This window comes from Uranotaenia lowii, chromosome 2, assembly GCF_029784155.1.
Source record: "Uranotaenia lowii strain MFRU-FL chromosome 2, ASM2978415v1, whole genome shotgun sequence".
NCBI classification, from domain to species: domain Eukaryota; kingdom Metazoa; phylum Arthropoda; class Insecta; order Diptera; family Culicidae; genus Uranotaenia; species Uranotaenia lowii.
This window is the reverse complement of record NC_073692.1, coordinates 213,375,565-213,390,209: the sequence shown is the minus strand read 5'-3', so window position 1 is coordinate 213,390,209 and position 14,645 is coordinate 213,375,565. Positions and strand designations below refer to the sequence as shown.

General features: G+C 38.7%; 1 protein-coding gene across 2 annotated transcripts in view; it reads left to right on the top strand.

The window, feature by feature from the left end:
* The window catches only part of LOC129749894 (insulin gene enhancer protein isl-1), a 114,787-nt gene that overhangs the window by 69,949 nt on the left and 30,193 nt on the right, over positions 1-14,645 (top strand). For both annotated transcript variants that reach the window (XM_055745015.1, XM_055745017.1), the window contains exons 2-4: positions 9,248-9,437; positions 9,504-9,634; positions 9,702-9,920. In XM_055745015.1, coding sequence (XP_055600990.1) covers positions 9,248-9,437; positions 9,504-9,634; positions 9,702-9,920 — 540 coding nt within the window. The remainder of the gene's footprint in view (positions 1-9,247; positions 9,438-9,503; positions 9,635-9,701; positions 9,921-14,645) is intronic.

Sequence of the window (14,645 nt, the reverse complement as noted above, 5' to 3'; positions counted from 1 at the left end):
TCTATAAAATCACCTCACGTCTTTAGTAAACCTAGAACCTCGGTATATAGAGGACCCTTCAAATTTGGAACCTTCATCCGCATTGCCCTACTTCTTTCCTACTACAGTTAATAGTCATGCTTACTTGACGCTTGTTGATTTTGTGACCAAATGCTGACGTTCTGAATAGCACTTCAATAGACCGCGTTCGTCTGCTTGCTGACCCTTTGTTGCACTGAAAATTTGGTAGATTATTGTTTCCGATTTTAATTATACACATAAGCGAGTGCACGCGCGAGTTGTCAAAAACAACTCACTTGCTGCTTTTGAAAAATTTGGCCTCTGGATAAGGCTCTTCGCCCTTTTCAACATCTGTAAACAGTAAACTTATGCAACAAGAAAGGTTCACTTAAAAATCAACAAATGTAACATAGTTTTCGGTAAATTTTACCTAAATACCGCAATATTTACCGAAGAAGCTGTAAAAGGTTACCAATTCGTCATTTTTATTACCGAGCGTTCGTTCATTCTTTACCAAATGTTCGGCAATAAAAACCGATTAAGTTGCTATATTTACCGAACAACCAGTGATTTAACCGAACACACCGTGAAAGTTCAGTTAACAAAGACTTGTTTTTAAAATTAGACAAAAAAAAATCATTAAAAACAAATACGAAGTACTACAATAACACACAAAACATGGCATCACTCGATGCTTGGCAGCGCCATTAACGGCATCCATCATGTAATGCAATTCCGGCTAATCTCGTACTACAAATTGGCTCATCAGAGTTATCTTCGCACGCGCGCTTAGTGAATGATGTTGTAGTAGGCGGTAGCCCCAACTCTCCTTAAAACTCCTCCGGCTGTTCCGATTCGCTCAGCCCAATTAATCATGGCCGCGTCGCGTCTCGCCGCAATTTGTGATTAGCTTGCTTGCTCGGCAATGGCTCATTAGCAATCGCAGCAAATAACAAACTGAACGAAAAACAGTTCATCCAACTTTAATCGTGTTTTTTTCGGTTTGCGTTTTGAGCTAGAGATAGCGACCAAGTTATATGCTTGAAAACGCGTAAAATCGCTGTTTTATATCCAAAGTGTTTTGGCCATATTGTTTTCAACTCAAACATGGTGCGTTCATAAACAATTGTGGGGTTCGGAACATTATCGAAAACATTTATAAATTGAAGAACCAAGCCGAAATTTAACCAAATTTAATTCTCTTTAAGCTTTGTGCGGCATTCGTGCTCTTAATACCCTTTATCTTTCCGAGCAAAAAGGAGCTTAGCGTCCTTTGCAGATTTCCGAATATGATAACGCCGTAACCATGTTGTTGAAATCCACCGACTCGACTCGGTTGCGGATGTGTTGCGAGAGTTGAGCGCCTCGCGGACACGATCTTTAGAGGGGGAATGTGCGGATTTTTTTAGCCCATTCTTCCAATCCATAACTGGAGACCGAGACCATGTTTCCCAAAAAATCGTCTTCGGAATCGTTGGCTTATCTCATGCCGTAAAAAAAACAGATACACCAACATCTCGCAAACTCTTTGGAGCTTCCAAATCTACTATCTTTTTTCGTTTGGTGGATGTTCGCTGCTTCCAATCGCGTTGTTGTTGTCGTCGTCGTCGAAAGATTAAGGAGGTACCACCAAACAATTTGCATATCATTTATAAACACGCGAGCGTGAACGCGAAATTACTCGCAACCGTACGGTTCTACTTACTTTTGCTCCACAATGGTCTGAGCTCAGAAGATCGCAGCTCAGACTCAGAAGAGGTTCGGTTCAAGGTAATAATTGTGGCGTTGTCGTCGATGTTCAAGAAGCGATAGAAGTATATCCGTTCAAGATTAAACCTTCGTTCGGCACTGGCCTGTCTTGAGATCGATTTAAAATTGAACAGTTTATTACAGCGGCGAGTACTGGAAAAACTTGGAGGTCTCCAAAGAACTGTAGGCACGGGTCCCATAATAATCGCAACTTTATTGGACGCCTTGGCCCGGAATTGATCAGTTCCAATACTTGAATGGGTTCGCGCCCGTTCCGATCCGATCCGAGATGTGCAATTACGGGGAGGAGCATGTTGCGATATTTTTAAATGACACCCGACTTTGGACTGGGTGATGGGAAATAATTATTATTAACAACAATTTGCTGAGGTCATTTTCCGTGCGACATTGTTGCACTTTGTTGTTGCCGTCGGAAAACCGGTTTCGATTTTATAAAGTCCATGTACGGTTAGATGGTTCGAGGCTAGGAAATGTCACCGATTGGAAAATGTGATAGCGGTTGTCAATTAAGAACTCTACGTAAATAAATATGTACCCGGATTTGGTTTTGCAATAAAAATATGAAAAAAATGTAAGTTCTAATATGCTTAATGCATTTATTTCATGATTATATTTTTTTTTATTCGTACCGAACATTTTAAACAAAAAATAAAAATAAGAGACAAAATAAATTTAAAAAAAATATATTATATGAAGCTAGCAGACAGAGAAAACTGTAACTATCGTGAATTGATAATTCCGAATCACAATTGCAAATTAGACCAATGACTGACTTTTGTTTTTGTTCAGATTTGTAGCTTCTGTTCCAGTGTTGCCAAATATTTGTTTTATTTTCTTATAACTTATAATTTTAAATTTGTACATTCTTCATCTCATAGCTTCATTGTCTTAATAAAAATTTCGCTTCATGGCTGTTTAAATACATTGAAAGAGAACATATAAATATTGGAGGATCAATAGTCAAAATGTATTTGGTCTGCGGGCCACAAGGTTTTCGACTACTGGAGACCTCCGGAGGTGTGAAGGACACACACCAATGGGGAAAAGTGTATGGACCGTGAAAAAATTCAGTATCTTCCTTCCTGGACGAATCAAATCTATGAAAATATACTTTCCTTTTGTCCGGAAAATCGATTGGATATAGTTTTAGACGCCACACGGGTTTACGAATGGAAATATAGTTCCTTTTAAACCCCTAATTCCCCTATATTTTGTAAACAATCCAGAAAAAACATTTATTTGAACTAGAAAATTTTAAACGAAAACAAACCTTTCTTATGCGATGTTTTCCAAGAAATCGAATTAAGACTGTTCGAGCCACAGCAGGCTTCGGAAATTGGAGTTTTGGCTGGTTTTACCCTCGACTCGATTTCCCTATATTTTTCAGTGAATTGTGAAAAAAGAATGTATGGATTTGAAAATTTCGAATCAAATGAGACTTATCTTGTGTCGGAGTCGGATGAAGGATCGGAAAGTGGAGTTATGGCTATTTTACCCTCAATTCCCCAACAGTTTTCAAATATTTTATAAAAAACGCATGATCGGACTCGAACATTTTATACCAAATGGGAGTTTTTTGTGTGAGTTTTTTCGAGGAATCGAATAAAGGCTCTTTGAGTCACTGCACGCTTCGTAAAATTCAGTTATGGCTTCGAGAATAAAATCAGCCATAACTCCATTTTACGATGCGTGCGGTGGCTCAAATAGCCTTCATTCGATTCCTCGAAAAAATCACACAAGATAGGGGTCATTTGATTCAAAATTTTCAAGTTCGAACATCCTGTTTTCTGAATTATTTGAAAAATGTAGGGGAATTATGGGTAAAAACAATCATAACTTCATTTGCCGATGCGTGCGGTGGCTTAAACAGCCTTCATTCGATTCCCTGGAAAAAACATATAAGATACATAGGTCTAATTCGGTTCAAAATTTTCAAGTCCAAACATGCTTTTTTGAACAATTTTGAAAATTTAGGGGAAATGAGGGAAATACAGTCATAACTCCATTTGACGATTTGTGCGGTAACTTAAACAGGCTTCATTCGATTTCTCGGAAAAAAAATCACAAAAATTAGGTCTCATTTGGCTAAAAAATTTCAAGTCCGAACTTACTTGTTTCATAATAAATTGATAAATAAGGGGTATTGTGGGTTAAATCAGCCATCACTTGATATTCTGAAGCGTGTGATAGCTCAAATAGCCTTTATTTGATTCCTTGGAAAAATTTCATTAGATAGGTCCATTTTGTTCTGAATTTGCAAGTCTAAATCAGTGTTTTTCTGGATTGTTTACAAACTATAGGGGAAATAGGGGTTAAAAAAGCACTATGTCTCCGTCCGTAAGCTCGTGTGGTGCCTGAAACTATGTCCAATCGATTTTCCGGACATTTTCACTAACGGAAGTATTTTTACATAGATTTGGTCCGTGAAGAAGGGAAGTTTTGAGCAAATCGAACGGTCTCAAAAGAAACTTTCGAAATTTCATATATTAAATTCATGCATATTGAAAGATTTTGCTAGCGATTTCAAATGATTTCCGCAAGCACGGACATCGTTTTCAACGGACTTCGCCGGTGTGCTGTTTATGTACATTGAAAGAAAAAACTTTTCATTCAAATTTAGCATGTGGTTCAAATTTGTTTGAACTGTCTATTGCCTAGTAAATAACTTCTCATGCACATTGAAATATACGTTTAAAGTTCATAGGTTCTTTGCGTCCATAGAGATCGTTGCTCATACCGAGCAATAATTCACAAAAAAAATTATGCAATTCCATTCTTCAACCAAAATTTCTACTGCATAAAAAGCAACTTCAGGCAAGAATTTAAACGGATAAATTCTTCCGTTCAAGCATACCTACCTACTTTTTTTTATCTTCCGCTCCCTGATAAAGTAACAAAACGCAAAAATTTATGAAAAGAAATACATTTCTTAAACATTTTTCCTCACTTCACCGAGCAAACCGGGCATGAATAATTTATAGAGGCGGAGTCAGAGGAGAGAAACCTGTGTTCGCTTTCTGTCCGTCGCTTCTTCTCCTTCTCAACGTGCCGTGGTCGATGAAGGCCGTACGAGCGATCGCTACATCATCACACGACACGCCAAGACGGCTACGGCTGGCTGAAGCGACGGAGACGGCGGCGACGGCACGCAAAAAAAGAAAAAGGCGAAACTTGCAGCAAAGAAGTAGTAGGTTCCCCCAACGACGACCAGCCAAAGAACGTTTCCAACAGAGTAGCAACAACAATAAGAACACGTTGGGAAAAAGACGGGGGCAGAAAGACGGTTAGTATTAGTGTGTGGAGGCAACCGAAACGAACCGTCACCCAAAGTAAAGCAGAGCAGAACAAAACGCAAACGAAAACAGCAACAGCAGCAGCAGCCAAAACTACAACAACAGACGGACTCGCACGTTTTCATTCGTCGTTCTGCGCGCGGTGCGGTCGCGTTTCGTTCCATCTCTCTCTGTTGCTCTCCTGTAATTTTTGGGGTGCTTCGCTTCCACTAGCAGCAGCGATTCCTGACCCTCCGCCACTAACCACTCAACGGGCCCGGCCATGCTCCTGCAGCCCAGCAGGCGGTTGTTGGAGAGGTATTATTGCACTAACACCAACCAACGTGCTTTTTCCCGGTTCCTTTGATATGCGTGCTGTTCTGTTTGTTACTGCAACTAGCTATATGGGTTCTGCTGCTGATGTGTTGTAAAGTGAGGCAAGTTTTGTCGCCCCACCTCTGACTTCCTTCGACATTACACCGAAGGGGGGATCCTGCTGTGCTATATGCGTTACATACAGTACATCTATTATAGAGTCTGCCTACCGGGATTGGAGGCTTCTCTGATGCGGTCCCCATGTTGACGGAAGTTTAACCGAAGGGTGGTGTGACGAACCCACACCAAAGTATGAAGCACGAGACATATGAATATGAAGGTGTGGTGTCCTAGATGGCGCTTTTGCGTAACTTAAAGGTTTCGATTGAAACTCACATTAAGGTTAGGTTTCTACAGCTTTAGCAATATTTAGAAGAAACCAACAATTTTCAGACTAAACCCAGAATTTAGAATTAAGGGCCGTATCGTAATTTAGTTCAAGAAGGACTTGATAAATGTAAGCAAAACCATCGATGCAACCGTTGTACAAAACTTAATGCGAGGAATCAACGGAAAAGTGCGTGAACTGAGCAGATCCAAGGATAATAAGATGATCCTTGCTGTTTTCCCATTCTTTGAAGTCTAATAAACATGTACAAACAACCAGAATTGAAAAATAAAAGAGCAATAAATAAATAGAAGCTTATAACGTGTATTCATTATTTACGATACGGTCCTTACTGAAAATTGCTAAATCATACGTACATAAATTCGAAACAGATCAACCAATCTGAACAATAGCCTCAAAAATCTGCGCTTGTCCGTCTTATACATCGAAATCGGAAAAAAATCCCAAACAATTTTAGCAACAGTCTTATAAAATCTGACCATTTTTAGCCACCCCGTCTTGTACATAAACTAGAGCAAGAAAAACTATCAAAAAAAACTTAGCAAAAACTAAAAAAAAGTCTTTTCAGGGACAATTTCAAAAAAATCATAGCAACCTCCGTTTTCAAACCACTCTGCCTTGCTTACTGCAACCGAGACATTTCCCGAACAGTCATAGCAAACAGCTTTAAAAACCCGCATTTTGTAAGCCACGAGGTTTTATTCACTGGACCCAGGACAATTTCAAAACAATCATAGCAGAAATAGTTCCACTAGTTGGTTGCAACTGCGCCATTGCATTGTCGGAAATTTATGATCATTCAAAATCTCAATTAATAAATTTTCCCTGAAACACGTCTGTCGCTCCCACTCACAATCCACTTTTGAGTAAAATTTTTACAGATATGCAGGTGAGCAGTAATTTATCAACATTTTATGTAGAACCAAATCAATTGTCAAATAACTTAAATTCAATATTTGGTTCGTATTAGTGCATCGTCAGACTCAAAAACATACTGCTTCACAGCCATTGCCTCGACATCGCCTCTTAAAGCACATTAAAGTAAAACCCGAACAACGCTTTTAACCGCGCCAATTCAATACCTTCCGCTAAAGCACGAACGCAGTTTGAAAATTTCCCTTCAAAAAATACATCAGCCCCATGCTTTCGGTTCGGATCACTTCGAAAAATCTGTCCTTCCATATCAGTTCGGGGAAATATTTTGTCCTCTCATGCAGTGTGCCCTACGGTTTGAAAGGAAACCAGAAAGGAAGGATAAACGGAAAAATCAATCCGCTTTCCCCCCCATCCAATACCAAATTTTCCGAGGGGAGAGAAAATTATCCGGCTAGAAGTTTTAGCTCCTTCCTCTATTCGATTTAGGTATGTACCTAGCTACTTCCGCCATGATGAGTGTTAGCCGCGCAAAACAGAAAATCTAGAAAAATGGCTAAACACAGTTAGGGCACGAAAACACTTGCGCCCTTCCAACGATTCCGCTTTAAGAAGAAAGGAATATGGAGTCTTTTTTTTTAGTTTATTTTCCACCGACCGGAGATATTTAGGGGGAAAATTGCAGGGAAATATTTCCGAGTTTTTTCTTTCTTCCCTCGGTACACTTGAGTGTATCACTTCCGCGTTTAAAGGGGTTTTAAGAGTTTTTCCCCTAAACGATGCTTTAACACAAAGTTGGTGAAATAGAAAATCTACGAAATAATTCTCTCATTTCATCTTGTAAAATACATTATTTTGAAAACATTGAATCCTAAAGAGTACAAAAGCAAAGCGAGGATACATACAAAGCAAGGATGGCATGGCTTACTTCGAGAGAGCAACAGATCAGCGATTCTTATTCTTGATCAGGGAAGATAATTCGAGCATTAAAGAACCAATTTATAGAACTGTCGATTCGCTTGTGGAATCTCAGCAGTGTATCCTATTAGGGTCCACTCCAGACAGCCGCACTACTGGCCTTACTGATAGGGAAATACTAGAGAAATTAGTTGTCCTAGCGATTGTCAGCATCATCGCTGTTGAGCTTTACTCTTAAGCGGTCCATAGACTACACCACATTTGTACAAATGCGATGATTCCACGACGATTGTTTGGTTCTAAGCTCGCCCACACACGATACAAACATATTTCACGCGATCACAAACGATTGCTTGCGAAAACAGCTGGGGCTGAGTAAATGACCTAGATTTTGTACAAACAGCAACATACACCATGCCACAGAGTGTGGTTTGTACAAAACATTTCGATCTGGACCGATTTTACTCAAACCGTTTTCGCGCTCATTCAAACAGTACCATACACGATGCAAATCGTGTTAACAATTACAGAATGTCATCGCACTTGTACAAATGTGATGTAGTCTGTGGCCCGCTTTACGGAAGAGGTGATCTAAGGATGCAGTCCCAAGCAACCAAAAGTCACATATATACTTGAATGAAGGCATTGAAAGTTACATATTGGCTGACAAAGAGAATTAACTACCCAATTCCTTTCAGTGAACTTTATGTACTCATTAATGAACTTGAAAGTCGCAAAAGTGATTAATATGTACGTTGTATGTGACTTGTTTTGCCCAATTCCCATTAGTGAACTATATGTGCTCATTAACGAACTTGAAAGCTGCAAAAGTGATCTATACGTACGTTATACGGGACTTAAGTCACATAAAGGGCACAAAAGTGCCCAATACGGGATTTGGTAAGTCACATAAAGGGCAAAAAAGCGCTCAAACGGGATTTGATAATTCACAAAAAGTGCATTGATGTGCTTTCAAAATCAAATCACCTCTTCGAGTTTTAGTTTCAGTTAGAACAACATCTAGGCGTGGTCTCGTGGTAGCGTGTTCGATTCTCACCACAAAGGTCGGGGCTCGATCCCCAAGCCGGGCAAGTTTTTTTTCAATAAGTAATTTCGTACATTAGTGACCATTCTGATGAGATATATGTAGGAAATGTAGGAAAGAAGCAATTGAGCAATTTGTAGAGTTTGAAATCCAGCGCGTGGCATCATGGCGGCACCGGTACAGAACACAGTAAATAATCAAGAGAAGGTGATATGCACCGAAGCCAACGGTTCAGTTGAGATAAAGAGAAATTTTTTTGCTCATTTTGCGATTTTTTGGAAGCTGAATTAGGAGGCCGCTGGAAGCTGAATAGAAAATCATTAAACTTGTTTTGGAACTTGAAAGTATCAATAAGAACTTAAATTTTGAGCTGCATAGAACGTACTTCATATCAATGATGGGGCTGAGTAAGCGTTTTTGTACCTGTTTTATGAGACTTTTGGTTGCTTGGGAGTTAATACAGTGAATGCGCGTTTGATTGAGCCATGAAATAATTATTATTTATCCTTTTTAACATTAATTAAAACTTATGTCGAACGATACGATTATCATAAGATAGGCCTTTAAATGCTTTAAACTGTGTTTCCTGACCACCCTATTGATATCTATCCGTTGCTTCCTTTGTTTCTCTACCCTCCTTCACAGAAAAGGAACGCCTCTCGCTGTGCGTCGGATGCGGCGGCCAGATCCACGACCAGTATATCCTCCGGGTCGCGCCGGATCTCGAATGGCACGCGGCCTGCCTCAAGTGCCAAGAGTGCCGCCAGTTCCTGGACGAAAACTGTACCTGCTTCGTGAGAGACGGCAAGACGTACTGTAAGCGAGATTATGTTAGGTGAGTTTGTCAACATCTACAAAAGATTTTCAGTATTGATTAAGAGAAAATTTTGTCCTCACACAGGTTATTCGGTACCAAATGTGATAAATGCGGAAGCTCCTTTAGTAAAAACGATTTCGTGATGCGGGCCAAAACGAAAATCTACCACATAGAGTGCTTTCGGTGTTCCGCCTGTACGAGACAACTTATACCTGGTATGACCTAATTTCAACCAAAAACCCATATCAAGTATCTAAAATATCCTTCCACAATCTACCACAGGAGACGAGTTTGCGTTACGGGACGGAGGAGCGCTGTATTGCAAGGAAGACCACGACCACCTGGAAAAGTCAACGGCGGGTAGCCTAATACCGGGCGCGGAACCAAACAACAACAGCATCAGTGGCAGCGTCAACCAAAACAGCAGTAGCAACAACAATAACAACAACAATACTAGCCTAAGCAATAACAACCACTCGAGCGAGCTGGGATCGATGTCGGGTAAGTTTGTGGTTGACTTTTGATTAAGAATTTTACTCTTCAGTGAATGATTGAAAGCTCCTAGTAATCTTGAGTCTTGAGTAACGAGGGGTAAGAAAATGTGAGACATATTTACAAACCCATGACTTATCTACAACATTTACTATGTAGAAGATTAAGTCTTATCTGTGTAGTTTCTATCTCGACTTCAAGAAAGCGGATTTCGATGTTATCTCCCTTATTCTGGTCACCATCGACTGGGAATCTGAACTCGATCTATTGAATCCCAATGCTGCGGCCGAAACCTTTTCGCATATCTTAAATTACGTTATCGACCGCCACGTGCCGAAGCGCACGACTTCCGGGAATGTGCCGACTCCTTGGTTTACGAAAGAACTGCGTCGATTGAAGACGGCGAAGAGATTTGCTCTGCATAAGCTCAAATCCTACCAAACTAAGGATGTATACCGAAGACTGAACTCCGCTTATAAAAAAGCCACTAAGCGTTGTTACCAAAATTATCTTTTCCGAGTACAACGTAACCTCAAGTCCAACCCGAAATAGTTCTGAAAGCATGTCAAAAGTCAGCGGAATGAACCTGGTATTCCAACTCAAATGTTTCTGAATTGCTACATTGGGAACTCTGATTGCGGACTCTCTTTGCTCAAAAATTCTCGAGTACCCTTGCTACTGCTTCAACATCCCCAGAACATGTGGAGAGTGCTGTTAGTAATGTTTCGCCACTAGGCTTCTGCATGAGCACGATTGCAGCGGCAAAGCTCAAAAACTCCCTCTCTACTGGCCCGAATGGTATACCATCTACCTTTTCAAAACGATTACTGTTTTACTGACTCTCTGTGAGCTTCTCTTGACAGAGCCACCTACCCTTCACTGTGAAAGGAAGCTTACATGTTCCCGGTCCATAAAAAGGGGGATCGGAGAGATATCAACAACTATGTATAGAGGAATTTCTGCTTTATGTGCAATCTCCAAACTATTCAAACTAGTCGTCATGGATCCGATTTCCTCGCACTGTAAGCAATCTTTTTTTATCGATCATCACAGTTTTATGCCCAAACGCTCCACGACAACTAACCTGTTGACCTTCACCTCCTATGAACATGAAAGTTTTGCTGCTAAGTCTCAAACTGACGCCATTTATACCGATTTGTCAGCAGCGTTTGATAAGGTGAACCGCGATATCGCCATTGGTAAGCTTGGACGCTTAGGATTCTGCAGACCTTTACTTGGCTGGTTCCGCAGTTACTTAACTGGACGTAAACTGACAGTTCGCACTGGAGGCACTCTCTCCAGCCAGTTCTCTGCCTCCTCCGGTGTGCCCCAAGGTAGTCACCTAGGACCGATTATCTTCTTAATCAATTTTAACGATGTGCTCTCACTCCTCGACGGCTCGAAACTTTGCTATGCTGATGATCTTAAACTGTCCAACATAAACGGTCAGGACGACATTGATTTTCTGCAAAACCAGTTCAATCTTTTCGAACAGTGGTGAGGCATCAACTGCCTGCCTCTGAATCGCAGTAAATGTGCAATGTGCAGTCATCAGTTTCTCTCGAAGACGGCAGCTTTTTTGCGCAGAGTACTTCTTAGGAGACGAGGCCATGGCACGGGTGGACCACATCAATGATTTTTATTTCGAGTGGCCAAGGAATTCAAGAACGTGTACTGCCTGAAGAGCCTGTATTGCAGCATAGTTCGATCCATCCTCGAATACGCATCAGCTTTCTGGTGTCTCTACTACCAGAACGGTAACGAGCCTCTCGAGGCTATCCAGAAGCGCTTTTTGCGTAATGCCCTCAGAGATCTTAACTGGCAAGACTCGTTCAGTGTTTCAAATAAAACGAGTACGAATTGAAGATCCTTGCCTCGTTCAACGCTACACTCGCGAGTGAACGATGCTTTGAAGAGGGGAAAATACGCAAAAACACGAAGGACACTCACTCAACTTGGCTGGTGTTCATGAAGTAATATTCATTCGAGGAAGCAAAATCGAAAAAGCAAACGAATGTAACTCACTCATCACGACCTCCAAGCTTGAGGCAACCGAATTCGAAGGCACACACAATGTCGAATTGCCTTGTTTGCGCCTGGTTCGAATGCTTAAGGATAATTCTGCTATTGCTCAGCTACCACAGGCGGGAAGCTCGTTTTTCGTTATTTTTTTTTTCCTCTTTGCACCGTATGTTAGGCGCTTTCCTTTCGCTTCAAACAACGTGTGCGATTAGTTTGGTTGTCGTTGTTGTTGCTTCAACCTTTTCGCTGAGCTTGAAGATGCTCGCCTCAACACAAGCTGTCGGCATGAGGCATTTAAATTCAATTTCTATATAGTTTTTATTACTGGAAAAACTATTTGAAATTTGACATATTTGACATATTTTTTCAAAAAAATTCTCATATAAGAATATTTAAGACAGATTGCATTAATAATACATAAACCAGAAATGAATAAAACGTGTCCTGCGGGCCGGTTGCGACCTGGTTGCGGCCTGCGAATATATTCTCAAATTATATTATATTTTTTAATAAATCGGGGATGAATAATATGTTTATAGTTTGTTCAAATATGCACTTAACGTGTTTTATTTTGCATTTACCTCACAATCATTTGGTTGAACTTTTTTTTATAGAAATTTAAATTCTAATAAAATGATCGGAGCACCACTAAAAAGCACATGATTATGATTATTATTTCACTTCATCCATCACAATGTTGTTTGATAAATATACTTTACTGATAATAATTTTGACGAATTGAACAAAAACACAAGTTACGTTACCATTCAAATCTGGCAAAAAATTGTAATCATTGAAAAATGAAATAGAAGCGGATTTGTATTTCATCATCAATTGGAATTAGTTAAAAACTTACCACAAAAACCGATTTTTATCTAATAGTTATCAGCTGGCATTGCCAGCTTACACAAACATGTTCAACATCTAATTTGTTTGATTATACTTTTAAATTTTCTTTTTCATGAATTTGTTGTTGCTCAAAAATCTACGTTCTTGTGCTATTAAGTTCTGCAAATTATTGAAGACTGCTGAAAAAATTTCAAGTTCAAACTGACCCTTTGGTTCAAAAAGCTGCTCAACACTGACATAAGCCAATATAAACTATGTTCATAATTTATGTTTCTAACCCAAATTTTGTATTTCAAGTTTATGGCATATCGGCAAATTATAATTCTTTGTTTTTATAAATTTGTATTTGTATTCTATGTATGTATTTGTAATCGAAAAGTTACTAGATTCAATTTTTTATTCTTATTCAAAAGCATAATTCGTTATTTAAAAGTTATATTTTATAACAATATTGAATTTTGTTTTTTTTTTGTTCAGAGCTATGATTTTTTAATGAACTTCAGAATTTTATCTTCAAATTGTGAACTCTTATGTTGTATTACAATTCTAAATTTCTATTTCTCATTTCTTCCAATTACAAGTTGTTATATTCTGATGATTATTAAGAACAAAAACATTTCAATGGGAATTTCTATCCATGATTGATCATCATTATTATTGCTGAATTTTTATATTCATTCTATTGTTCATTCTGATGAAATAATCTTATTTAAAATTGGGTTCTTGAGGGTTAAATCACTTTAGAAAATACGTTCTGAAATATTGAAAAGGTGAAATATTTATATAATAAAAATTTAAGTAATAAAATATGGAACTCACTTTCATCGATGGTTAAAATCTTTCAATTTGTTCAAGAGTCTGTTAGATTAGGCTTACTTGATTTAAGTCTAAAATAAGTCTTTAAGGGGGGAGTAGGGTCTAACGGGTAAAAAAAACACCATTTTCACGATTTTTTTAGAGCTATCGTTCAAACAAATGTATTCAATTTTTTTGCATTATACAAAGCATTGTTAAAAAAAACATTTAGTAAGTTTTTCGTAGAGAAATATTGAAAAATGAGCCGGTGACGGAGCACTTTCGAGGATGCCTTTTAGAAAACAGGATTTGCGGTGGACACTGCATCTCAGCATAGAATCATCTGAAGTCAAAAATCAGAGCAAAATATTTTTAATAGATGTTTTTCTGGACCCCAACGATTTTATTTAACTTAAAAAAAAATTATGAATTTTTTGTGGCTGTTTGAAGTAAAAAATACGATTTTTCACGAAAATATGCGCCATTTTTTATCTGTTAAATCTCCCCAAAGTAAAAAAAAAGAAAATCGTTGGGGTTGGGTATTTTATATGTAGAAAATATGTTCCAAATTTGAAAAGAAACGGTAAAGTTGTTTTTAAATGACGATGTCCACGGACTTTAAAAATGTGCTTTCGAGAAAAACGCGTTTGAAGTTTCTGCTCTCTCTCTCTCTTGCAGTATTAGATAAGAGGAGATAAAGGCCTATAATTTCTACAGTTTTGCTTCGATTGACTTGAAAATTTGACTCAACATTCTTAAAATGTTTTACAATTATAAAATAAAAAAAAACATTTTTTGAAAGTGTGAGACCCTACTCCTCCCTTAAGAAATATTTTCAATTTCTTTCAAAAAAAACTTAATATATGCTCAAATATAATAAACTTAATGTGCTTGTGATATAGCTCAGTTGGCAAGTTAGTTGCTTCCTGAGCCGATGTCCGTGGGTTCGAGCCCAAAAGTAAACATCGAACACAGTTGTACCGGATAAGTTTTTTAATGACTGTCCGCATTTGCTTCGTTGATATAAGGCGTCAATGACATGAAGAAATTAAAACGACTATAATCGAA